The sequence below is a fragment of the Diplotaxodon limnothrissa genome, linkage group LG11 (genome assembly GCF_057381915.1).
Source record: "Diplotaxodon limnothrissa isolate DT_005_m linkage group LG11, D_limnothrissa_male_GT1.1, whole genome shotgun sequence".
NCBI classification, from domain to species: domain Eukaryota; kingdom Metazoa; phylum Chordata; class Actinopteri; order Cichliformes; family Cichlidae; genus Diplotaxodon; species Diplotaxodon limnothrissa.
In genome coordinates this window covers 27,481,414-27,509,260 of record NC_140606.1, presented here as the reverse complement: position 1 = coordinate 27,509,260, position 27,847 = coordinate 27,481,414, and the positions used below count along the sequence as shown (strand labels likewise).

At 42.5% G+C, this 27,847-nt stretch overlaps 1 protein-coding gene and 1 pseudogene across 3 annotated transcripts; one reads left to right on the top strand and one right to left on the bottom strand.

The window, feature by feature from the left end:
* The first annotated feature begins 47 nt into the window (after positions 1–47).
* On the top strand, positions 48–27,579 carry pklr (pyruvate kinase L/R). 3 transcript variants are annotated; one of them, XM_085366500.1, is made up of 12 exons: positions 48–91; positions 7,735–7,899; positions 16,909–17,000; positions 17,557–17,688; positions 19,205–19,391; positions 20,200–20,473; positions 21,232–21,382; positions 22,215–22,367; positions 22,481–22,647; positions 24,961–25,027; positions 27,039–27,153; positions 27,242–27,579. In XM_085366500.1, the coding sequence occupies exons 2-12, from the start codon at positions 7,761–7,763 to the stop codon at positions 27,370–27,372; spliced, it is 1,608 nt and encodes a 535-aa protein (XP_085222626.1). In that variant the 5' UTR covers positions 48–91; positions 7,735–7,760; the 3' UTR covers positions 27,373–27,579. The 3 variants fall into 3 exon arrangements, with proteins under 3 accessions (XP_085222626.1, XP_085222627.1, XP_085222625.1); XM_085366499.1 differs by lacking the exon at positions 48–91 and adding an exon at positions 1,770–2,005; XM_085366501.1 differs by lacking the exons at positions 48–91; positions 24,961–25,027; positions 27,039–27,153; positions 27,242–27,579 and adding an exon at positions 1,769–2,005 and having other exon boundaries at positions 22,481–22,651.
* LOC146622985 (histone H1-like) lies at positions 13,078–14,463 on the bottom strand (annotated as a pseudogene).
* Positions 27,580–27,847: the final 268 nt, after the last annotated feature.

Here is a 27,847-nt window from a genome sequence, read left to right as displayed (position 1 = left end):
CAGTAAAGCTCACACCTGCCCATTCATTTACTTTTGTACCCTGCCCCTGTTCACCCAGCACTTGTTACCTGCTCGAGGAGAGATCCGAGAGGTTCGTTACTTCTCTTCTAAACATTGCAACTTCTCATCGTAATGAAAATACGCTGTTTGGGCCAAGTAAATACTTAATTCTGCTTATCGGGGCTCGCTCCTGTATCCACCTCTCATGATTGTTTCTCTTTGTTTTGTAGCTAAAAAAAAATCTTGCAGATTATTTCCATCGCTGCGGCGGGTATTGATCGCTTTGTGTATTCCTCTTTTTTTCCTGCAACTCACGATCAAGTTTAAAAAGAACTCAATGCAGGAGCCACGTGGGGGGGAGTTTTGATACTCGAACAATGCTGTTCGAGTATTCAGTTCATATTGCAAATTTAAGTTGCACTTTGGTGCCAATGCGTAAAATCGACCTTTACCCCGTCTGATAATTACTGCAAGCGTAGCATTAGTAGATGTTACGGAGGTGTGTGCTTTGCACGTTAGATGGCTGCAGGGTTAGATTTTAAACAGTCAACTCAGGACCAAAGTCCTGTTTGTCCTTTGGCTAACGATTTACACCCACCAGTCCACTCTATGCGCGGACTCAGCTCTGCAAAGTGAGGCTCCGCGCAGACGCAAAGTGCTCCTTAACTACAAGCCACGTCGCCTCTACGTGTAACCTCATTTTTCAAAGTCTTAGTCTTCAATAACACCTCTTATCAGTCCTACTGATTTCTAATAGCTGCTGTTGTGAATAAACACTATGAAAGAGGGAATAACATTTACATCCATTTAAGCATGCGAGAAGCAAGAAGAGGCCCAATATCTACTCTGAGAGATTTCTTTGCAAAAGCTTTATACGTCGTGTGCTGATAATTATTTAATTATGTTATTGCTCCCAACAGATCAGCTATAGGGAATTATTAAGAAATAAATTAGGAATGCCAGATTGTGGATGGTGTTTATTCTACTCCAGCTGTAAACTTTTTTTCTTATTTTGGTTTCTTGTTTAATTCCATCAGAAAACAGAATCTAGTATTAATAAAATTAAACAGTTGGGATGATGTTGCTTGGTGTAGCGTTTTTCCTTTTAACTCTGTAACTATAGCTACGGGGTCTGTGCACTGTAAAAGTGACCAGTTATCCTGGGACCTCCTGGATCTCCAGCAAAGTCTTCATGGTGCTGACGCACTGAAATAATGTTAAAGTGGTGTTCTTGGAAATGTTCAGATTATAAGTTCAGGTTATACAACTTCAGCTGCAACTGATAACTGTTTTCTTTACTGACCTACTTGTTAAGCATAATTATTTGTTCTCAAATGTTCCAAAAATGTTGAAGATAATTTGTTTACAGCAAACTAAAACCATTGGAAGAACTACAGTGAAGCATGTATTTAGTTCTTTTCCTTTATAAGTGAGAAGTTATTGTTGGTTATTTTCTACTAATAATACATTGACAATTTATACAAATACATAATAGCATGAGTAAATATGTTTGGCTTGGAGTTCACATTCTGAGGTCAAGGTTAGGGTTATATAATTTGCAACGGTGCAGGACACCGGTGTCCTTTTGTACTGTAGTGTACTCTGTTGGCTTACCAGTCTGGCAAAGATTTTCCATTTTTAGCATCATTTGTAGCCAGGTCAGATTGGCTCTCTTATGCTAACTCAGCCCAATCATGCAACTGTTGCATGCTGTGTGGACCCAGTCCAGATGGTGTGAGTGGGAGGAGAGATAGATGAGGGGGCAGCAGAGGGGCGAAAGAAAGATGAATGAAAGAGACATGAACAGGCTTGTTCAGGTGACACAAGACCAGTCAATAACATTAGCGCTGTAAAGGACAAAGACAGAGGAATTGGATTGAGAAATTGGGAGAAAATAAATTACACAACAAAATCCAAGAGAACCTAAAACAAAAGTAGACTGGAGAAAGAATCGGACAGTGAAACAGTAGGTTTGGATCTATAATGGAAGGGTTGCTCAACATGGGTAAGCACATTCATATATTCTCATACAGGTTTAGCTTGATTTTATTTATTTTAATGAAAATGTATTGAATGTTTTACACTTGTAGCTATTTTATTAGGAACACTTGCTCAACTTCTCACTTTTGCACTGCAATAATCAAATCAGCCAACCACATGACAACAATTTAGTACATTTAGAAACACATTAACTTATTAATCTTGGGGGGAGAAAAGCTTAAGGGTAACTCCTAATTGCTGAAACCGGGGATCTTTAGATCTTCCATCTAACGCTTTTCCAACTGAGCTATTTCAGCAGATAGAGATAAATTTAGACAAGATCAAGTTGGCCTGCTGAAGTTCTTTTTTTTTCTTCTTTTTTTTTTGCCTGTCCCGTTTGGTTCTTTTGCCATCAGAATTATTGTCTAAAGGCGAAGAAAGATGCCCAACGGATTTACTTTACCAAATTGACCATCCCAGCCTTGCCGTAATGGTCTATTTGATTCACCTTTTATTGTTTATTTTATTTATTTTTTATTTTCACTTGCTAGATACGGGACAGACTTGAATGAGGAAAAGAAAAGTGAGAAAGGAAGAGGGGGAAAAAACAGCGGAGAAGAGGGACGAGGATAAAGGGCAAAAAAACAAAAAACAACTAAATAAGCAGACAAAAAAAATACATATATCAATCACCTGGATCACCTGTTGAGAAAGAAAAAAGAAAACAAGCAGAAGAAAATGAGAGCAATACAATAAACAACATCACGATGATCTATGGGAATATAACCGTAAATACTAAATATTAAACATTATTGTGAAGCACGTAATATCGACAGCGCACAGTGTGCTTTAAGGTAGGAGCCAAAAAGGGTGTAGTTTGTGTGTGTGAGCACCCGTGTGTACACCTGTTAGCATGGACGCGCTTGTATTTAAAAGGTTCCTTCATGTAATGATCTGCTAGAGTGTGTGGGGAGCCACAGCCCCGCCCACCAGAGCATGAAGCAGGTATGGAGGAGATCAAGACTCCAGACATCCAGAGGCCCTCAGAACACAAGAGACCAAGGAAGACTAACAGAGAGGCAGCTGCGCCACTGTCCCAGAAAGAGCTGAGGAGAGTCCCAGATGAGGGGTCGCTCAGCAGCCGTGGAGCAGAAGCCAGGGGGGGGGGGGTTGCAGTGACGCGCCCGTGAGCTCCGCCGGCAGCCAGCTGTGACTGAGTGACCGAGCCCCAGGCCGAGAGGCCGAGGGCACCCCACCCCCAAAGTGGCCCGAGCGAGCCCCAGGCTCCAGGCCCCAATAAGCAGCCACCAAGGAGTGAGGCCTGCTGAAGTTCAACCTCAGCATCAGAATGGAGAAGAGAGCCTTGAAAGTGGTATCTTGAAGTGGCAGAAGACCACACTGAGAGCCACTCCTGTCAGCAAAGAACAGGAAACCGATGCTACAGTTCACACTGACTCACCAAAATTGGCCTGTAGAAGATTGGAAACAAACATTGCAATCAGTCTTTTTGATGTGATGAGTCTCTCTCCTCTGACGCTCTTCTGCTTCAATATTCAGATGTTAATGTCAGATTTGGCAATAACAGCGTGAAAACATGGGTCCATCCTGCCTTGTAGCAATGGTTCAGACTGCTGTTGGTATAACGGTGTGGGGATATTTTCTTGCACACTTCGGGCTTCTTAGTACCAGCTGAGCATTGTTTAAACACCACAGCCTACCTAGCCACAAAGCTGAAGTTGTCTCAAATCGGTTTTTTGAACATGACAAGGACTTCAGTGTGCTCCAAGTGCTTTCATAGTCACCAGATCTCAATCCAATAGAGCACCTTTGAGCTGAGGCAGATGAGGACAAATCTGCAACATTGGAATGTTCCCAGTACCTTTGTCAGTGCATGCGATGTCCAACTTGGTACTAGCACTATGGATTAGTGTTTAATATGAACTGGCAAGACATGTTGCGTGTGATTGATAACCTGTATCTTGATGGAAAAATACTAAATAATCCCTTTTTTGTAATATCATTGATTGTGCAGTGTTACACCCATAACTGGTTTTAATCAGTCATGAAGCCTCAGTGTTGACTGATACTTTGCAAGTTTAGTGTCTTTGACCTAATGTCTATTTATAGTCAGCCTTCCAGTAACAGGTGCCTGCGTGTGTGTACATTTGTCTGGATGTTTGCAGGTGGATGTATTGCATGTGTGTGTTTCCATGTGTACTCTCTGGGACGTGTCTGGAGAGGATCTCAGTGGGACACGTAATGATGTGTGCAGCAGTGCGGCAGAACTGGGTCACAGGGAGGTGGAGAGGAGAGAAATAGAAAACGCAGACAGACACTGAATCTACAGGATAGACGAGTTTTGCAAGTTCACATTATTCTACAAAACCGCCATTCACTGGTTTTACCAGGGAATTTCCTTTGCAGAGTGCAAACTATGTCCTTGCATGTTTCTGTTTGTCCATTCACGGCGTAGTCCTTAAACTGATAACTGACGCATACTATTTAAAAAAACAGCAAACAACCTTTAGACAGTTGCAAAACAACCTTGTAAAATGTGGCTCTTCTGTGATGTGTGCACTGTTCTTTCTCTTGTCTTCTTTCCCGTCTTTGTCCTCACCTTTTCACACAAACCTTATGTCGGATTCACCTCTCATCCTCACGCTCTTTAGTCTCTGTGATGGCCGAAATTGCAAGCTCGACTGACTGTGACATCCTTTAAAATGGATTCCATTGTACTGGCGCAAAGCTCTTAGTCAGGTACCACAATGCTCTGAATGAAAGAAATGGGCTCCATTCCCTGTATAATACTCTCAGTTGGCGCAGCCTATAAACTGTTTATAAAAGATGAAGGTAGCCACCCATGTGTTCAGAAAGTCCTGTTTTTAAGCCTTTAGTTTGGTGCTATGGCTTTTGCCTTGTTTTGTTTTGTTTGTTTTTTGTTGGTTAGCAAGGTCCAGCGTATAAGTGTCACACAATTGAAAGTCAATATTTGGTATGACCTTCTTTATTCTTCAACACAGCCTGAGCTACCCTAGGCAACCTTTCTTGTAATTTCTTTAAGTAGTAACGAAATAATTCTTCAGGCTTCTTGAAGGACCTTCAAAGCTCTTCTTTGGATGTTGGCTGCTTTTTGTTCTGCTGTCTGTCAGAATGACCCCTCACTGCTTTGATAATTTTGCCGTCGGAACTCTGGGCGATCCACTGTGTGTTCTTCTATTTTTAGCACTGGTATCTCATACCATAAAGTATAAAATATCCAGTTAAATCTGAATAATAAAATTTAAACATTCACCCAATTGCTGCCCACGAATAAGGGTTTAAAACCTTGCTCTTATGAAAGTTATACTTCTGCTATCATTTTTTCAGAGCTCTCTCATAGGGTTCAATTCAAAATTCTTTCAGCACCATCTCTCTCTCTCTGCTGCAACCCATGACCTAACATGACTAACTAGCTGTGACCATGGATACCACAGTCTGTCTTGTACCAATCTAACATGGTCCATCACAGTTAACTGAGCCACAGTATTGCAGACTTCCCAGTTTAACCTGCACTTAATGTCCTGCATCACCTCTGAAAAACATGGAATGATTATCATGTATTTGTTGTCATAGATCTTACTCTATATGAAATAACCAGGCGAATTCAGCAGATCCTCTGCTTGGTTAAAAAAAATTCTAACAAGAGCGGGGATACTGCATGTAAGCTGGAAGTTTCCACTCACTTGCTGAGCAGTCTTTACCTTTGAAAATAATCTCTTGTCTTCCCATCCTGTCCTTTCTTTCTAATAGCTCTCTTCATCTTTCTAATTTGCCTACTTTAAAAATTCATCCATTTATGCTTGCTTCCCTTACTGTGGCCACGTTATAAACTACATGCATGGATTCATGACAGAGATGAGAAGGCGGTGTGCAGGTGGCCCCATTTAGTAATTTAACTGTCTCTGAGGGATGAGCTGAAGCTCGACAGTAGTTTGCATTAAACTGCCAATCAGATTTAATTGCTCACTGGATCGAAGGTGTCAGAACGCAGTTCAGGATGTCCCCAGCCCACTTTAAGTGGGAAATGGAGATTGATGTGCTTTTGTAGCCAGATTCAAGCGGCTCTTTTATGAGCTGCAGGATTAGACACTTGAGCTTTGAGTTCATTGTTCAGCCCTCGAGGTTGATGCTCAGTGATGCCATAGAGACTGGTGGCTGTGGAGTCACTGGGATAAGGTGCTGAAAGGCTTTACCTACTGGTATTTTCCCAGTGTGAGTAGCACATGGCTCAAACTGCGTAGATTATTGGTATATGGACTGCTACTTATATAGAAACCTTCTACTTAGTCTGAGAACTTATTACCAGTCTCATTCACCCAGTCACACATACATTCACACAGCATCTTTTACTTTGTACTTTTATCTAACATTCACACACACACATAAGCCTAGATTGGGGGAAACTCGAGGTTCAGTAGCTTGCTTAAGGATACTTCCACATATAGACTGTGAAAGCTGGGGATCGATCAACCGACCTTCCGATTGGTAGACGACCCACCACAAACAATTAAAAAGTAATTCACTAGCTGGGACAACATCCTACTTACATATAGGTTGAACAGCATATCTAGTAGATAATGGCAGATGGCTTGAGCATGAATTGAGGCTGTGGTTTGGGAAAGGCTTGAGAGGGGGCTGGGGTTGGCTCCAGATACGCTGATATCTACAAAATCAGAGCTTTCTTTTAAAATTGATATAATCGAGATGTTATAGCATCAACAGATCAAATGAAAGGTTGCACTCATCATTATGAAACTGTAGAATTATGAGCCAAGTTCTCTGGTTTACCTCAGATCTATAAAGGACTGCTTTAGATTTTCAGCTGGTTGAATTGATTTTAATGCCCATAACTTTACTGGTCTGGTTCGCTCTCTTGACTCTTGCAGTTTCATTTCTAGCAGCAGCAGCTGTCAGACTGACAGATACTTCAAAAGCAGAGCTTAAGTAAGAGTAAACATTGAACATTTCATCAAATGTACGGGGGTGCACAAGAATGCTGATGTTTGCCATAACAGCTTTATAGTTCAACCGATTACCATTACGGTGGTGACAGTCGTTATTGCTGGTATGTGGTTTTTGCTCATCCATCCACTCCTTTGTCTTTTGCTTCTGGAGGATTTGTTTTTATTGTGCTTCACAAGCTGACAGAGCGGGTAACAACAGAAATGCAACCTTGGCTCCTTTCAGTCCCAGTGACTGTAAATACTGTATCCAATAGAGAGACTGTGTGTGTGTGTGTGTGTGTGTGTGTGTGTGTGTGTGTGTCTCTTCCTTTCTGGTCCATGAAAAACAACCAGCCTTAAATTAAACGGTTGCTTCCAGCTTCAAATGTCAGCATAAAAACCTTTATATTGCCTCCATATTATCAGTCGTCGTCTCTGTTTTCAAATGCCACTTTTCTGCTTGTAAAGTATAGCGTATCAGCAGAGCAGCTGTGTATAGTTTTCGCAGTAGTGACTCATAAGTCGGCTGAATATACCAGCATCTAAACCTTTGTGACCCCTGCTGGTGGCAGTTAATGTCAGGTCTGTATGTGTTGTGTTTTATCTCTTAATGTTAGCATATTCTGTGTTGTTCCTTTTTGCTATTGAAACTGAAATTGTGCGCTTCGTTCGGTCGGAAGTGTTCGGTTCATTTGGTTTTCACAGGTGCAGTTGGCAGTAGAGCTTCATGACTCAACTTCATCCCACTGACAGCGTTTCTCTGTCATTATAGCTCGCATCAGGCGCTACTCCGATGTGATGACACTGCCGGACTCTTTCATCCAACGCCAGCAGCTTGACGCCAGTATGGCTGACACCTTCCTGGAGCATCTCTGTCTCCTGGACATCAACCAGGAGCCAATCACAGCGCGCAACACCAGCATAATCTGCACCATCGGTGAGTGTGACAGACAGTGAGTCTCAGTTTCAAGTTTGTTGTCTGACAACTGTTATGTGTCATCGTTGGCTCCGTGTCAGAAAGCCAGCGTCTGGAGGGGGTGGGTGGTCTTTAGCTTGTTGGCAAGGCTTTTTGGCTGATGTAGTTTGAAGCTTTTGCTGTCCAGAAAAAGATGAAAAACAATTAGAAGGAAATACACTATACAAACGGCTCCTAAGTCATCTGGCTCTGGCTCTGGCTTTCCAGATGATGTTTTGATTCCTCGCGAGGACATGGGTTTGTTTATCACTCCCTGAAGGGTTTTCATTAAAGGGATAAAGTAACAGGCAAGCAAACAGTTCATTTTAATGTCTGCCTGTAGCTAACAAAAATTTCTATCATTAACAAATTATACCATGAATAAGGCTATTAATAAAATATCAGGAAATACACAAAAAATAGCCAAAATGTAATTTTATTGTGGCTGTTTAAAACCTAAAGATCCTTTTATGGAAAACAAATAAAATTCTGTTTTTGGGGCTGATAGGTTTGTAGCTTGAACCCATCTGCTGGAACGTTGAAGACAATATAATTACACTGCAAGCAAGACGCAAGTAGGCAAACTTCTTCATGGTACTCGTGCACGGGAGAGAACCGGACAGAGCGCCGTTCCTTCGCTTGACCCCAGTAGCTCTCGTCCGTTCTCCCATACACTGTCCTTTTATTGAGGTTACATGAATATGCATAAGTTCATTAACATATGACGTCTACATACAAACAAAGAGTACCTTGCCTGTGTGTGTGTGTGTGTGTGTGTGTGTGTGTGTGTGTGTGTGTGTGTGTGTGGACTGCTGATCAAAGGGTCAAACATCCTTGGTCAGGAAGAGGGTAGCCTCCCCCTCACCCTAGATGGTTCATCCTAGATAACACGGTGAGGAAGTCCTGCAGTTCATCTAAACAAAGAGCACTTAGACTAGAACAGACGCAACTACGTTAATCCTACCATAAAATAATAAGACACGGTATGACCTCTCATGCTCCCAAAGTGCTGTCTAATACACACAAAGTTTGCAGACTATCAAGGATCAAAACCTCTACCAATCTACAACTAATTACAAAACTCTAAGCATATATAAGTAAATATTTCTAAGCATAAATGACAATCAACAATACAAACTCTAACATTCCCCCGTTTTTGACCTTTATGCTAGAAAGTTCCCAGTTATGCATACCTCATGTCTGACAGTTTCAATGTAAACATTTTTTTACTCAGCATATGTCAAATCACCCTAAATTACTGAAAAGGTACACAGTTTAATAAATGTATTAGCAGTTATCCCATTCATTGAGCTCATCTCATGGCAAACTGCATCTTACGAGCAAACAAAGAAATTGTTAATTTAATAGTGAAAATAAAAAAGTAACATTTTCAAAAACATCTCAGCTTGGTAATGCTTCCTCCAGGTGTGCACATCACATGCCTCTCTGCAGAGTGGTTTGAGTTCTGCAGGGCGTCATGAATGTCTCTTCCAGTTGTTTCCATCGTTGTCCATAGGACCAGAGTCCAAATGTATGTAGAATAAACATTCAAACATACCAGTTGGTTTTGTTGTTTGTCAACATGGTTCTCAGCTATTTCCAAAGCTGCAGACCTCTCAGCACTCTAGTTTTATGGCCTCTCATTACCTCACTTCAGGCCTTCGTCCTGTGAGGGGGATATTTATGACTCCTTCATTGTCCTTCATTGTCCATACTCTGCAGAAAACACCTCTGTGGAAAGGGTGCAGGGTTGTCTTACTGCTATTATGATCCCAGCAGCCTTCAGAGTGTCATCGTATGCACAGTACAGTGGCACAGCGTTAGGTGATGTTCATAGGAAACTGCTGTTATCACCACCATAGCTTCTGGTTCCTGTGCTTTTCACAGAATCATGATGTCATCCTCGAACTCCTTCTACGCTGTCGATGGAGCTTGGCACGCTCCTCATCCCCTGAGTGTTTATGTTCCAACGCTGCTGAAGGTTTAAGGCAGAGCACGTCGTACACCTTAGTCGTCTTCCTCAGCGTCAATATTGAATCTTTCATTTTATTTAAAATCTCCTGGAAGCTCAGTAGCACAGCTCTCTGTGTGATGTCTGCTGTGCTGAAGATGATCTCTGATCCTCCTGAAGCCTCTCTCCTGGCCTCAGCTCCCATCTTGTGGACGATCCTCTCCTCTATTTTGCAGGCAGTTTCATGGTCCTTGCTGTGGCTCCAAGGTCTGATCTCATGATGGGCCCCAACCAGCTTGATCTTTGACCTCAACCACTGCCTGGCTGTCAGCTATGCCTGGAATGGTTCACGCTTCTCACTGGGTCTCTGAAGATTTCTCAGGAGATTACTGCTGCACCTGTATTTCCTTGCTAAGAAGAAAAACTTCTATTTGGAGAGCATGTCAACAATCATCAAACCACATTCTCTAGTTCAGTGAACTTCACTTATAGGCCATCAAAGCCTCATCTGAACATGGATGCACCACTTGCATAGGTTTAATATTTGTAAATAAAACGGCTAATCACACAAATCACTGCAACAATAATAAAAAACATTGTTTAATGTTAATCCTTGGACTCCACCTCTTGACGCATGGACATTCCCATGTGTCAACTCACCAAACCTGGATCCCTGTCTTAAAGAAAAAGATTAGCTAGATCATATCCCAGGCAACATCAGGGCATCTCCTCCCCTGGAGCAGCACCACCCTGGACCTATAACCCTGCAATGAAAATGTTAGTGTGCTTTGCATATTAAGTTTGCTTAACACCTGGCTCTCCCAGGAGCCTGCATACACACCATCATGGCCTGGAAAGCAAAATCTGGAAGTGAAATCAAACTCCATACCTATAAACAATTGTATCATAAGGACAAGAAGCATTCAACATCAGCAAGACAAGTGTCATGTGCAGGTTTTCTCAAATCAGTAAACTACAATCATTTTCATAAGTCGCCTCAGACATGGATCATCCCATGTACTCAGGCAACATCAATGTAATCGGTGACTGCTCTTAAGCAAAGTCACTCCACTCATATATTATTTATTATTATTATGGGCTCAAAGTGGCCAGCAAAGAGCCCACAACAAACTATTCCATAAACACGTAAACTCTTATTTGTTTCACTCATGTCACTTGTCCGTTTCAGCTGAATCTTCCACAGCATTCTCAAAGAAACTAACATTAGCAATACACATTGACTGTAGTCAGACAGAGGTCAGACACAGGTCAACAGGTTCCAGAGGTGCCATAAAAACACCATAAAGTTAGCCATCTATAGCTGTGGAAAGAAGTAACACCAGTTCTCAACACAGGAAATTTCACACATGTTATTCACATTACCAAAGTACCCTTCACATTTTCCCATCAACACAATGCAACAGCATCACCACTCATAACCTGTAAACACAGTTTTCCTCACACATAAACCCAGAAATCCTGTAGTAGGAAAAAACATCAACCAGTTGTCCTGGTATAAATCGCATCATCAATTCACATGAAGAACTGGCATGCTGTAAGAAAAGAAAATGCAAATATTAGCGCTTGCGCAGGCGTATGCATACTTTGTCACAGTTATCTCTGTGAGCAACACAAGCCTATGAATAACACACCTGATAAATGCACAGACACAGAAAATGGCATTTAAAAGGTTAAATCATCATGCAACCTCGAGTGTTGCTGTCATCTTTCTGCTCCTGTAAAAGGAAACACATGGGTTCATCTGCACCTTTGTCAGGTGGGGGTTAGCTTCACACAATCATGTTCAGTCAGTCAGTCAGTTATTTTAAAATTCTTACTCATTCACTCAGTGGTTCCTTCTTTTGCTAATTGTGGAAATTATCATCGCATTCGTTTCCACGCTCAGCAAAACGACGTTATTTCAAAAAGAAAAATAATTTAGACTGGATTTCCTCGTTGAATCCTTTTTGGGGGGGACTCTCATTTCCTAATTGTCCCAAATAAGTGGCTTCCTCCTGAACCCATTTTAAATGTGGAGAAACTCACTTGCAACAATTTTCTTGACGACGTGTAACGCTTTTAATTCCTGACTTGCAGATCTGCTCAAAGAAAAGAAATTCACAAGCAAAAATCAGTGCTTGTTCAAAAATGAAAAATAAAAAATAACAGAGATTATCAAACCAAACTCTCAGTGCACTGTGAAAGTATCAAAATAAAAAGGCCTTGTTAAGTCATGACACAAACTCCTCATCATCTTCACAACAGGAGAAGAATCATCAGCTAGATTCACTCCAAACCAACCATCAGCTGCACAACACACAACATAACCCTAATGTCATATTAGCTATGAGTTTAATCACCCGGTCTGTGCTCTTCACTCATTTAAGCCACAGATCTATTTTATTCAATTTTTCTTTTTCCCTTCATCATAAAACATGTGACATGCTGTCATGCACTTCACAAAAGACGTTTGTTCTGATGTATTCAGAGTTGTGTATCTAAATACAAGATTCACTCGCACATCAAAACAGGAAACTCAGTGTTTTAGAGTCTCCACTCAACACACAACAACTCCAACACATCTCATTCACTCGTACTAGAATTCAGTCACCTTTCATTAATCTAAAACCGATCAACTAATTTGCATATCAGCTATTAACCCACTAAGTTGACAGGACGACAGAAAAGCATGTTCAAAATAGTATCACAAAAGACAATTTCCCTCATACAGTAAATTACATGTGCTGCCTCAATCAAGCAGGAAGCTTCTCCCAATTTACCATTTTAACAACTAAATTTATTGTCTGATCACTGGTTGGTCAAACCAGGATCTTTTTTCCCACAAAAGTTAAACTGTTGTCCTGCAACCTGGAGAGTCAATTTTTTTTGCATTGGATACATTCAGTATTTAATAACAAGTGTCTGCTAAATTGACACTAATTTAACACTGATGAAAGATAACAAGCTAATTTTCATTACATGTGTTTGTGTTATTAGGCAGGTCTAATGCATGTCTGTGGAGCTGCATCTCCAGCAGAGCATGTTCTTAAAGCTGCCTTTCCTACACATTTCTCTGCTATTATTTAATCATTTCTTAACTAATGTGCTATGAGTCTTCATGAGTCATTTTGTGTTTGGAATTGTTAGTAGGGTTAATGCATGTTCTGCTTGTGTGTGTGTGATTTAGTATATGTTTCTATTTTCGCAATGTTTCAGACTCCGTCTCAATTTTCCAACTTAAGCAGTCAGTTTTCTTTTCCCCAGGTTTGCTAACCCAAATTTTGATTTCCCACATTAAATAATTCCTATGTGTTCTCACCTAGTCTTCTCACTCTGTTGTCCTCTCCCACTTCAACAGTCCCGGCAGTTCTCCTTCAGCTTTGTCCTGTCTAGTAGCTGAAGTGCTGCTGCTGCCTTCTTGGGCGACTTCTTAGCAGCTGCTGCCGGTTTCTTGGCTTTGGCCGCGGCGGGCTTCTTGGCTTTGCTCTCAGTAGCCTTGTTCATCTTGAAGGATCCGGAGGTCCTGGTGCCCTTGGTCTGCACCAGAGTGCCCTTCGCCACCAGACTCTTGATGGCGGTCTTGACACGGGCCTTGTTCTTGTCCACATCGTAGCCTCCGGCAGCCAGAGCCTTCTTGAGAGCGGCCACGGACAGGCCGTTGCGCTCCTTGGAAGCGGCCACGGCTTTCACAATCAGCTCGCCCACGCTGAGGCCGACCTTCTTGGGCTTGGAAGTCATCGTCTTCTTCTTCTTGGCCTGAACCTCGGCGCAGGGCGCAGGGCGTGTTTATGATGGAGCCTTTCCCACCACAGCGCTGGCACGTTGAACGCATCATGAAGGGTCCATTTCTTTCATGTCGCTAGCCGCATGTGGCTTGCCCGAGTCACTCAGTCCTTTTTGAGCATTTCAACATGCTGCCGCCGCAGACCCTGGCCTCAGATCCAGCAAGTTTAGCGCGCTGATCTCCAAAAAAGTCCCGAAAGCCAGAAAGACGTCAAATAAGTGTCTCGTGCTGAGAACTCAAACAAAAACTCCTCTTCACGCTGCCATCTTGCTCGCCCCTCCGTGAAATTCAACCAATCAGACAGGAAGATGGGTTTGCTTTCTTCTTCTGCTGCTGTTTATCCACATTGCTGCTGCTTTGCTGGGACTTTTTGTGCTCAGGACTTGCTGCTGTCTCTTTATCATGTTATTGCTTTGGAGCTGCATTCCTTATCTTCAGGGAGGAGTGAGCTCGCTTGTGAGGTTGAGAAACACATGGCACTGTAAATAAGTCAGCCAGAAACTTGGCCTGCATGTTTCCAATGATGTTAAACTATAACTTTCTTCCGACTGCTGCATGTGGAAAATTGATTCAGGTCTGCTTTTCACCTGAAAGTGACAAACTAAGACATGTTCATTATTATCATCACTGCTTAATCAACACACATCTCTCTCTCTCTCTCTCTCTCTGTCTGTGTTTGTGTGAACAATCCTTTCTTAAAAGCAGAAAATGACATTGTAGTTGTTTTTCGGCTGATCAACACAAAACCTTTTTCCTATGATTATTTTTCATCTACAATATAAATTCTCTCTCTTTTTCACTCTTCTTTTTTTTTTTTTTTTAAATAGCTGGTGACCTGCAAAATCACCGCTCTCACTCACAATCAGAGGCAATCACTTTTGCACAGTGCACAAAAACACTGTGATGTCAGACACATTCACACTCACTTTTTCATCTGCATAAATAAACCATATGGCTGGAGATATGTGCCATGGTGATCCATAAGCATGATCACCAGTTTATTTAATTATTTTTAATCCAACAAAACAAATAAACAAAAACATGATGCTGATGCTACACACACACACACGAGTCAAGGTGCAGAAAAACTGCTCATGGAAACGCTGCACACTCTCTGTTTCCCTCTCTTTGAGTAGTTCTCAGACAGCTCTTGATCTGATAATGTGTAGCTTGCTCATCAGCTCAAAAAACAAAAACAAAACTGCAACGCGACATCACACAGTAGTTGCATGCTCTGCCCACAGTGGCAAAGTCTTACACTTACATATTCAACACAGCTTCTCCATCATGTATTTTTAGATGTTTCATACAGGGTTGAGCATATTAGTTGTTTTCACAGATGTGCTCTATATCTCAACAATGGCTCATAATAAGACGACAGTCTTTCACACAGGTCAAGTGCCTCTATGCACATCATTAGTTTAAATATTTACCTATATCACTTCACCTCACATGTCATTGTACTGAATTTAAGCAACCACAAGCTTAATGTAGATTACTTTTAACAACTATCCACCTCAATTAAATCTATGGTCTGGCACACAGGCTGCTGTCGATCAGGGCAAGCTAAAGAATAAACATTGTGTCAGCAAGGGGTGGGGGGAAAGCCATTCACCAGAGCATATCTCAAGTGCTGCTGATGTGGGCTGGCCTTCTCCACAGCTCTCCAAGGCTGGTGTGTTTTCTGAAAACTTCTAACATTTGAATCTCTTCCATTTATAAGCCTGCGATTAACCGCACGGCTCAGGTCCGCGTGACCGCGCTCGCGTGAACCCGCGCAGCTGTGGAGCCGTCGCTCTCTCTTTTTTTTACATAAATACTTTGTGCTGCCAGGAGCAAAGTCCAGCACAAACGTCTGTCTCCCTCCGACTCACTCTTGGTTGCTTAGAAACCCATGATAACAACAACAGTCGGTGTCACAGACCACATGTTCTGCTCCGCACACACAACAACAACAACAACGACGACGACAATGACAACAACACAAAATAGGCCTACTGTCCAGCACAATCTGGACCCCGCGGAACTTCTCAACACCCCACTGAGCGGTGGAGAACTCACTACAGTACCCCACACAGCGGTCTGTATTTCGCCCCACTAAGACGGCGAACCAAAAAAAGTTCGAACTGCGCAACTCTGCGACTTAATGCTTCTGTACAAAAAACCCCACTGAGCGGCCTTGTACATCGCCCCACTTAGACGGCGAATTTTAGCCCCACTAAGCGGCCACGGACAACGCCCCACTGAGCGGCGAAGACGTAATTTTAGCCCCACTAAGCGGCCACGGACAACGCCCCACTGAGCGGCGAAGACGTACAGTTATAGAGTTGGACTCTAAACTTACTCGGTGTTGCTTAGCGTGTAATATCAGCCTCGAATCCCGCCAATCGCCATTCATCGAGGAGAAAAGACATACAGCGAATCCACAGGAACTTCCTGGCTGACGTCAGTCTTTCAGCGTGTCCCTCCTCCCCTCGGTGAATGCGATTCCAGGGCTCCGGCATCGAAGGACCAATTAATGATAGGTTTGTAGCTTGAACCCATCTGCTGGAACGTTGAAGACAATATAATTACACTGCAAGCAAGACGCAAGTAGGCAAACTTCTTCATGGTACTCGTGCACGGGAGAGAACCGGACAGAGCGCCGTTCCTTCGCTTGACCCCAGTAGCTCTCGTCCGTTCTCCCATACACTGTCCTTTTATTGAGGTTACATGAATATGCATAAGTTCATTAACATATGACGTCTACATACAAACAAAGAGTACCTTGCCTGTGTGTGTGTGTGTGTGTGTGTGTGTGTGTGTGTGTGTGTGTGTGTGTGTGTGTGTGTGTGTGTGTGTGGACTGCTGATCAAAGGGTCAAACATCCTTGGTCAGGAAGAGGGTAGCCTCCCCCTCACCCTAGATGGTTCATCCTAGATAACACGGTGAGGAAGTCCTGCAGTTCATCTAAACAAAGAGCACTTAGACTAGAACAGACGCAACTACGTTAATCCTACCATAAAATAATAAGACACGGTATGACCTCTCATGCTCCCAAAGTGCTGTCTAATACACACAACGTTTGCAGACTATCAAGGATCAAAACCTCTACCAATCTACAACTAATTACAAAACTCTAAGCATATATAAGTAAATATTTCTAAGCATAAATGACAATCAACAATACAAACTCTAACAGGGGCCTACATCAAATGAATGAACATTTGATTATTGAAACTGCTTTTCTTTTATTCACTCTCTTTTTTCCTTTCAGGTCCGGCATCTCGATCAATCCCCAAACTTCAGGAGATGGTCAAGGCTGGAATGAATATTGCTCGTCTTAACTTCTCTCATGGATCACATGAAGTACGTACGGCACACATGCTGATCAGCCACAACATTAAAACCGCCTGGTTAATGTTGCCTGTTTATTCACGACACCAAAACACCTTTGACCAATCAGGGGCGTAAAGAAAGAACATCTGGAGGTGTTTTGTGGTATCTGCCACCCACTGTGGAGTGGCTGTGGCTCAGGAGGTAGAACAGATCATCTACTAATCAGAAGGTTGGTGGTTTGATCCCTGGCTACATGCCGAATATCCTACAGCAAGATACTAACCTCAACTTGCTGCTTTAGCATCTATCAGACTGTAATCTGGGGAGTTGGAAGACCTTGCAGTCTTTGTTTCTTGTGTTCCCTGAGCTGCTCCTGTGCAGTTGGGATGTGTGGATGGGAGTGGGTACATCCATGGCTTGTGATGAAGTAACAGCCACATAAATGCCAGCACCCATCACAGATAACAGATGATGATCCATGTGAATCATTTCACTGGCTATTGGTTTTAATGTTGTGGCGCATTTGTGTTCACACGCCTCGGTTCTCCACTCAGCCAGGTATTGATTCCCTGTCTGTGTCTTTCAGTATCACGGTGAAACCATCAAGAACATCAGAGAGGCGGTGGAGACGATAACCTCTGACCCGTTGTACTATCGACCGGTTGCCATCGCTTTGGATACGAAGGGCCCAGAGATCCGCACCGGATTAGTTAAAGGGGTGAGCATGCTTTGCTTCATCTATCAAACAGTCTAAACCTAATCAAACAGTCACATGCAGTCAGGTGTAAGAGGTGCAGAAAATAAGCCCATTCCTTGGTGCAGCACATCATTTGTTACAGGTTGCTACTTTTCCTGGAAAAACAACAGCTGTAGGCGTGTGCTCATCTGCCTTTTCATCATCATCTTATTGTGTTGTTGGTCATGTTGCTGTTGCCTGCTGTCTGCTTTGCTGAACAAATAACTCCAGGCTGCAGGAAACCTCCTTGTGTGTTGATTAGCTTCAGAAATACTCTGCATGGCATTTGATCTGAGTCTGGGTAGACTAATTGAAAGGTGCACTTGAGTTACTAAACACATGCTAAATATAACTCTATTTTTACTAAACATTTATATTTTTAACAGACAAGATATTTACAGCATACAAAATTATATATGTAGGTGAATATATGTAATGGCAACCAATCAATCAACCAATAAATCAGTCAATCATTATTATATATAATAATGACTACCCACGTTGTATGTTAGCTGGGATATCCTTCAGTGCTCCTGCAAACCTACCTGGATAAGTGGTTAAGAAGATGGTGGATGCTATATTTGGCCATTTATAGCAGGCGTGGACATCAACAACATGTTAAAACATTCAACACATGTTAGGAATTATTCATTGAGATGTATACTTTTGACTGCTTGTTTTTTGTAGAAATGTGCAAAATATTTTTGGATTATTCTGTTAATTTTTAAACTTATGCTATGTTTGAATCCCATTCTTGTCTTTTTGACATAACATCTTCTTTTGGCTACTCCCTACTCCCATCTGCATCCATCTCACCGTATCCCTACTGTCCTCCTCTGTCATATCGGCCACCTGCACGTCCTCCTTCTCTACATCCATGAACCTTTTATGTGTTCTTCCTGTTTTCACCTTCCTGAGCACAAGATATTCAAAATCCTTCACCCAGTATTTCTACTATCCTTCCTCTGCAATTTTCCAAAATATCTCAGACTTGTCTCTCTAACTTTGTCTCCAAACTGCTCGATCTGAGCTGTCCCTCCGATGTACTCATTTCTAATTCTGTCCGTCGTTGTCTTACATCAAGTGTGCTGCCTTCTCAAATATTTGGAAATATAATTGTTACGTCATCAGTAAATACCAAATGCTTTGCACAAAGCAGCCAGTGTGTTCCTTTTAAAGTTTCATGCCTGTACAGTACAAAGTCTCTTGTGTTTTCATCATTGCTGCCACTCAAACCCTCTCAGATAAGGTACTAGAACTACTCATTATAAACACTACAAAACACACCGGCGTTTTGTAACACAGCACGCCTTTTAATCAACCAGTCACGGATTTCATCACGGTTCAAACGCAGTCAGTTTTTTTGATTTTCTGCAGCAGCACTCAGAGATCTTGTGTCTAAGAAAATTCAGTTGCTGGAAATGACAATACTACTGTATGTTTGCTTACAACAAGAGCAGTAATTGGAGGTTTTTGTGTTTCGTATCTGTTTCGACAGAAAGTGGAAGAAGAGGTGGAGCTGGTGAAGGGCAACAATGTGCGCGTGGTGACAGCAGAGAGTGACAAAGACAAGACAGATGGAAAGATAATCTGGGTGGACTATCCCAACCTGCCCAAAGTTCTCAAGAAGGATGGAAAGATCTACATTGATGATGGCCTCATTGGACTCCGAGTATTAGATATAGGTAATGTGCATTACACAGACAAGAGAAACTATGGTGTGAAGGGACACAGTATGTGTGGTCGTAATTTGATAAAAATATAAAAATTGTCAGAAAAATTTGCCAATTTATGGATCCGTCCCTGCTGTTGCCAAGGACAAGACAGAAGAGCAGCTCAAATATTTATTTAGCAAGAGAGATGGAAAAGTTCCATTCAGATATTATGTAAATAATACGTTATAATATATTTGACTACCTTTTTTGGGATCTGATCCCCCTACTCACAGCCCACAATTTTTCTCCACCATCAACTATAAATTTGGATCCAAATCAAATTTTACCAAAATAAAGGTCAACAAAACAGTATCAACACAGTCTTGTGTGTTTATCTCCCTCTGCTCTTCCTGGGCCTGTTTGGATTTTCACCTCAGGCTCCTTTATCCTCCCACGGTCCAAAGGCTTTCTTTGTCTTCAATTATGTGAACATTTGTCATTTTCTATCTGCGAGGTGGTTTTTCAGTTTTATGTGCATTCTTCTATAGCTCATTCTCATATATCTCATGCACTGAGTGCAACTTTTCAGGCCAGTGTACTGATACAAACATGTCCACAGGCCTATAAACCTTCATCCCTGCATGCACGTATAACTTTAAATCTTTCTATGGATTCTTGAGTTCCATTATTATATATTACTTCTAATGTATTTTCCTTATTATCCAACAATTGTGCAATTTCCCATGCTCTGATTTTTGGTTGTATTATTGAATGTTTTTATAGTATCAATGCACCACTCCTTTGTGAGTCCCTGCATCTCCAACATTTTTCTTGTCAGGTTCGGACTGGGTGGACACGGTGGTGGAATCAGGCGGGATGCTCTGCAGTCGTAAAGGCGTAAACCTTCCCGGCTGCGACCTAATCGGCATGCAGTCGGTCAGCCCGCGGGACGAGGCTGACCTGAGGTTCGGCGTGGCTCAGGGTGTTGATATGGTGTTCGCCAGCTTCATCCGTTCAGCCCAGGATGTCAAGGATGTGCGTCGCGCTCTTGGGGCGCATGGTCGAGATATTAAAGTGATCAGCAAGGTGGAAAGCCGGCAAGGAGTTCAAAAGTGAGTCCTGGAAAAATCCAATTTCCAATTAATGCCATTTCTGCAGAGTTATTTTTAGCCAAACAGGCACTGACGGCATGAGTCTTCCACAACGAGACTTTGACAGGTCTTTTAAATCCACCGCTGATGTGATCTGTCGCTCCTGTGGACAGCCAGCTGTCAGTGAAGGAGAAACATATGTCAACTTTAGATTTTACACATCTATGATAAGCGGTCTCTGTGGCTGTCCATGTGAGTTATTGCAGCCAATTAATATACCTGACATAATTTATTTCCCTGCCTTCTTACCTCCATTACTTATCTCATGCTTTGTCCTGCTGCTCCCCGGCTGCTGACAGTGTTTAACTGCAGTTTTAATAGAAAGACATTAGATAATAAAGATGAATTCTTAACAGTAGTTAAGCTGTTTGTGAATATTTGATGTTAAACGTCCTGTTTGGATGTCCTGCAGCTGTGTTTTTCCCTTTTAAATCTACATCAGCATCACAGCTTCCTGCTTTTCCTTTCAGTCTCTTTGTTCTTTGCTCATATAGGAGTTTGGATTTCATCCAGATCATTTAGGATTTAAATCAAAATTTTACGCTATCCTCGATATCTTTTGAAGATCTAAAAGCAGCGTGACAAAAAAAAAATCTGAATTGGAAGACCTAGTTTTTAGATAACGTGTAGAATCTTCCTTATTCCTCCTTTTGTGCTCTTTTTCCAACTCTCTCTTCTTGAGCCCAAACACTCACTCCTTCCTCTAATCTGTCTGTCAGTTTTGAGGAAATCCTGGCTGAGAGCGATGGCGTGATGGTTGCCAGAGGCGACCTGGGGATCGAGATCCCTGCGGAAAAAGTCTTCATTGCCCAGAAGATGATGATTGGGAGATGCAACTCTGCTGGGAAGCCTGTCATCTGTGCCACACAGGTCAGAGATGAACACACACACACACACACACACACACACACACACACACACACACACACACACACACACACACACACACACACACACACAGAGAAAAAAAATCACAGAAAAAGAAGAAATATTGAGATTAAGACTTTTAACTGCAGTTTCAGCCAGCCGAATGTCAAACGGGTCCAACTACACATTAACCTTACACTCGTGCATAATGTCACTTGTCCAGTGAATTCATTTTCAGAGATGCACACATTCTCTCTCTTTCACACCCCTCTGCTTTTACACACATGCACACACACACACACATGCGTGCAACACTCCCGCAGCCATGTTGAGTCACAGTGCTGTACTTTGTTTATGCTACAGCTCTTGACTCAGAGTGACAGCGTTATAGCAGGTTTGCTACTCGAGACCTGAGCCCACAAACAACACCCACACACATGCACTAATCAGCATTAGTCGGAGCTTCTTAACTAAAAATGCAGTCTCACAGGCTATGCTGCAAGCTCATTTTCCAACTGTCTGCCTCGCTTATTGACTCATAACACTGAGTCTCCAGCATACCAATAACGATTTCTCTAACTCGCACTCGTCTGCCTCAGTCTAAATGATCTCTTATTACTCCTATCTCTTCCATCCACAAAGCCATTACCTCCTGTCTTCGTGCTCGCCCATATCACTTTGTCAAAATGAACAAAAATTGACATACAAAGACTCCGAGTGGCTTATTTTTGATGGACTCATTGGTGAAATCCATTTATAGTACCTTATAGAGACGTTTTGGTTATAGCTGAAATGTATTGTATGTGTGTCTTTGTGTGTTTTTGTGCATTTGCAGATGCTTGAGAGCATGGTGACCCACCGACGGCCAACTAGAGCAGAGGGCAGTGACGTTGCCAATGCCGTGCTGGATGGAGCTGACTGTGTAATGCTATCTGGAGAAACCGCCAAGGGACTGTTTCCTGTGGAGTCAGTTGCAATGATGCATTCGGTGTGTGTTTCTGTGTGCACATGGTGTCGTTCGGTTGCGTCTGACTTAGTGCCCTCTGATAATGCTCTAACCCTCTGTCTGTCCCTCTCCCTGTCTCTGTCGCTCTATCTCAGATCTGTAGGGAGGCAGAAGCAGCCATTTTCCACCAGCAGCTTTTTGAGGAGTTGCGCCGCCTCACTCCTCTCTCCTCTGACCCCACGGAGGTCACGGCGATCGGAGCAGTGGAGTCTTCGTTCAAATGCTGTGCCGGGGCGATTATAGTCCTCACGACCACTGGCAGGTGAGTATATCAGCTAACATTCATGATAAATGTGTCAGAACTAGCAGTGCTATATGCTATATCGTGACAGTTCACCTGACTGTCACGATATAGCATAAGACAAAGTTTTATTGTTGTTTGATGAGGGTTTCCTACCAAAAAAAACCAGTAAATCAGTCAGAACCGCTAAAGTCAAGAGAATCTTACGTTTGTTTCAGAAGAGCAGCAGCAAGAACCATCAACAGATATTACATTGATTAAGTCAGAAATGGCATGGAAGGAGAAGCTGTGGTAGAGGAGGGTTGCAAAGTAGCTTGCAGATGTAAAGAAGCTATGGTCATGTTTAGGGAACTTAAATAAGATGCTCTGTGTGAGGTCTGTGTGAAAGTTGCCTGACACTGAGATCAGCTGATCTACCGGGACTATAGCTGTGGCCTGTTAGTTTAATAGAAAGATGCCGGTAGGTGGAGTTTGCTGCCATGTTGTTCTCTCTCCAGTTCTGTTGCAGCGCTAAGCTAAGAGCTAGCATATTTAGCACAAGTAACTAAAAAGCCTGATTAGATTTGGAAAACTATCCATCCATTTTCTTCCGCTTATCTGGGGCCGGGTCGCGGGGGAAGCAGCCTAAGCAGAGAAGCCCAGACCTCCTTCTCCCCAGCCACCTCCTCCAGCTTATCCGGGGGAACACCAAGGCGTTCCCAGGCCAGCTGAGAGATATAATCTCTCCAGCGTGTCCTGGGTCTGCCCCGGGGCCTCCTCCCGGTGGGACATGCCCGGAAAACCTTGCCCAGGGGGCATCCTTGTCAGATGCCCGAACCACCTCAACTGGCTCCTTTCGATGTGGAGGAGCAGTGGCTCTACTATGAGCCCCTCCCGAATGGCCGAACTTCACACCCTATCTCTAAGGGAGAGGCCAGCCACCCTTCGGAGGAAACCCATTTCCGCCGCTTGTATCCGCGATCTCGTTCTTTCGGTCACTACCCACAGCTCGTGGCCATAGGTGAGGGTAGGGGCATAGATTGACCGGTAAATTGAGAGCTTCGCTTTTACGCTCAGCTCTCTCTTCACCACAACAGACCGGTACAGCGTCCGCATCACTGCAGCCACTGCACCAATCCGTCTGTCGATCTCCCGCTCCCTTCTCCCATCACTCATGAACAAGACTTAAACTCATCCATTTGGGGCAGGGTCTCGTCCCTGACCCGGAGTGGGCACTTGGAAAACCATTTGAAAATAATTAACATAAATATATTATCATTGTTTGGGCGGCATGGTGGTGCTGTGGGTATCGCTGTTGCCTCATAGTAAAAAGGGGTTTGAATCCAGCCTGGACCTCCCTGTGCTTGCACACGTGTTAGTGATGTATGCAGGTGCGAATGTGTCTGTAATTTTTGTGAGGCCTGCAACAGACTGGAGATTTATCCAGGGTGTAGGAGATAGGCTCCGGCACTCCGGTGACCTTGGATTGGAAAAGAGGAACTTGGATTAATAATTTCTGTATTCGTCCTTGTAGATGCTAGAAACAAGTTTATTTGTCCTTCTCCAAACAAACATATAACACAGGCTCTTTAAAGTTTGCAGCTTCTTTTATCCCAAAGGTCCAGGCTGAATATTGCAGTAATGTTTGCTGCTTGTGCATCTTCTGGGTTTTATGGGGCTTCATTGTACTGTTTTTGTGTATTTTGTACTTTATATAATATATGTGAGATTTCCCGTCTCACATATATTAAATGTGCACACAGGAGGACACACACGTACCTCCTGTTACCAAAATGTGCATAAAAATACACTAGAATGATCTCCAATTAGTTTAGCCATTATGTCTAAGTAAACATACAACCATAACATATCAGATATTAAAACTGTGAGATTTAATTCTGATTAGAAAATAGTTTATCTGTAATGTCTGCAATATATTTCAAAAGTGTAAGCACATAAGATTCTCACATTCATAGACAGCAGACAGTCTTAAAAGCAAAAGCTTCTATAAATGAGTGAAGAAACTAACAAATGGAGAGGTATCTGTTTAGTTGATATCCTACTGTGCTCTGGGTGTTAAGCTGCTGAGTAAGTGCCGATTTTACTTTAAGATGTTGAGAGGAAGCGGTCTAAATGACCTTGAAAGCGGGATTAATAACGGATCATGGAAGACAGCAGCTTTAATCACAAAAAGCGAGTTATTATTATTATATTTGGAAGAAAAGAGTCCTGTATGACTTATGCCAAGGAGCAGTGATGCTGCTTTCATTTTTCCCTCAGTATGAAAGTGTTGTTCATGCGTGCCATCACTGATAATTTATTTTCCATCCTTAACTTTGCACTTCTTCTCTGCAGGTCAGCTCATCTCCTGTCCAGGTACCGCCCTCGCTGTCCGATCATTGCCGTCACCAGGAGCCCACAGGTACAGTCTGTTCTATGAACCAAAAGAAATATTACTTTTGTGCTGACACCTGGTGCATTTGTCTTACCATGAAAACGTGGCTTAGATCAGTGGTTCCCAAACTTTTTTCGCTGGGCCCCCTTTTGTTTTACAGAAAAATATTTGCACCCCCCCCCCCCTGCACGCACAAACACATCCTCCAACCACACACACCCATATTTTGCTCAATTGCGGTTTATTTCACACCTCAAACATTTAGTAAACAGTTAAGCAAATACAAGTAATCTGCAGGTAGTAAGAAAATAAACTACTAACTCTTTTACGCTACGTCTGCACCTACACGGGTATTTTTGAAAATGCAGCGGTTTCGTCCACACGTAAACGGCGTTTTGAATCGCCGAAAACGGAGATTTTTTAAAACTCATTTTTTGCGTTTACGTGTGGGCGAGGAATACAGAGTTCTTGCAACGTCAAAGGTATGTGCCTTTTTTCACGTCAGCTGTGCGCCAATGGCAGATAGTCAGATTAACTTTACTGTATAAAGAGCTAACATCTCCGAAATGTCAGGAGTAGTTAGTCATTACAACAAGTGTTTGTGAACTAAAAATCAAGAATGTGGGATACTGTTTGTCTGTGATTTGGAGAGCCCAGCGGTGCTCCCGACACAGGAAAGACCAATTCTGCAGGGGAGACCTACCTCGGCACTTGTGCAGGTGAAACCAAAGAGAAGATATCCTTCACCATATTTTCTAGTCTTTGGCTTAGAATGAAGTTGGTTTGGAAGCATATTCAGCGATGCTTCATCTCCTGCTTTGCGTTTGTGTGGGAGCCCCATGGTTGTTTTTTTTCCCCCTTTTCATGCCGCGCCCCCCCCTGCAATGGCTCTGCGCCCCACCTAGGGGGCGGGCCCCACACTTTGGGAAGGTCTGGCTTAGATGATGATATCTCGCTGTTTTCAAAAGTGATTAGTGTGCGATGTCCACTTTTGCTGTCTGTCGTGGTAAATTGTGACAGTGTTGTCAGACTGGTATCACCAATCTGGAGTATTTATTACTGACTGTATTTCTGTTTTATTGAACTTTCTTGTTCTAAGACCAGTGATCAAAGTGGGTTACACGGTCTTTAAAAAAAGAATCATGGTTTCCAATAATGTCAAAGCAATAATCAGGGTCAAATTTGATGGAGCACATGTGAATGCTCTGTAATAACCCCACACTATGGCTGGTCACTGAAATGAAGGCAGCTCCCCCTGACGTCCATTATTATGATGTCCACACTTTTTGATCAATCACAGGTCATCTTTTAGTATCAATAAAATTGTGGTGACAGAGTACAAAATTGGCATGTTTCATTTTTCTCAGTAATATTAATTAAAAGAAAAGAAAAATAAAAGGATACACAAAAAAATGAATATAACAATGACCATATTTTAAACAAAATTGCCTCATTCTGACATACTTTCATAGTCCTCTCTCTTCCTTCTTTAAATGTAAAAATAGGTCTCCATCTCCTGATAAATACGTCTTTCTGAAGTTATTTGTTCAATCAGACAGATTTCCAAATCCTATTCAACCACACGTGCGATGTTGGAGGCTCGGATTTCCACCATCTAATTATAATGCATTTAATTGCTCAACAGTAATCGTAACAGATATACCTGCAGGAATCTTATTTTGATGTATAGCTAACTTTAGAAAAGACCACAGTATGTCCAATATGAGCCTTCCGGGCTCCATATGTGTATTTTATTATTTTGTGTTTGATTTTGATAGTTTTTTTTCTTTGCTGTGTTGTTTTCTGTTTTACTTCCTGTCTGTATGATTGTTTTCTTCCTCTCTTGTTCCCAGTCTCCCAGTTAGCCTTCATTGTATATTTATACACTCCTCTTTGTCACATTGTCTGTTTGCATTCCTGTTTTTACTGGTAAATATATCGGGGGATCAACAGACTGACAGACTATAAAAATCAATAACCACCAAGCAACTTGCAGTTATTTTATAATGTACCTATTCTTTTTTTTTCTCTTTGTCAGGTCACCCGTCAGTCTCAGCTGTTACGAGGCGTGTTTCCTGCCCTCTTCCACCCTCTGCCCGCTCCTGTGTGGGCTGATGATGTGGACAACAGGGTCAACTTTGGCATGGAAATTGGTCAGTCTGTGCTCTGTTCAGCCCGCTTGCAGTTCTTATATAATATAAGCCATATTACTCACATGCCCTTATCTCTCCAACACCACAGGGAAAACAAGAGGGTTCTTCAAGTCCGGCGACATGGTGATTGTGATGACAGGCTGGATCCCAGGGTCTGGTCACACCAACATTATGAGGGCAGTGAATGTCCCGCAACAACATGACCTCACTGGACTCTAAATCTAACAGAGTTGCTGGAGGTTCATTAAGAGAGCCTTTAAAATCTTTTAATGCACCAAAAAGCCAAAGAACCACCCCTAAAATCGAAGCAATAACCTCTGTCGAAAGCAGCAGAAACACTCTACTTAAAATTTGAGGTTATTATGCGGAAACACCTGGTCTAATAACCGCTCATATGAATGTACCCATGACTCCCTTCAAATAAAACTTGACTTTAACTTTAATACGTTGTTCTCCAGTTCTTGTCAGGACACAGGCTTCTGTAATTGAACTGTCCTGCCTCCTGTTTTCATATTGAAAGTGAAAGTATTGTCTCTGTGGCTGCCATTGTTGAAGTACATTGGTGCTCTTTATAGAATTTGGAGATAAGACTTTCATTCCTACCCAGAGTCCCAAGCTTATCTCTGTGCAGCGGCAATTTTTTGGCTATTATGAGCAGCAGCCGATGATGCAGAGCTGACACCCCCTTTGTCAA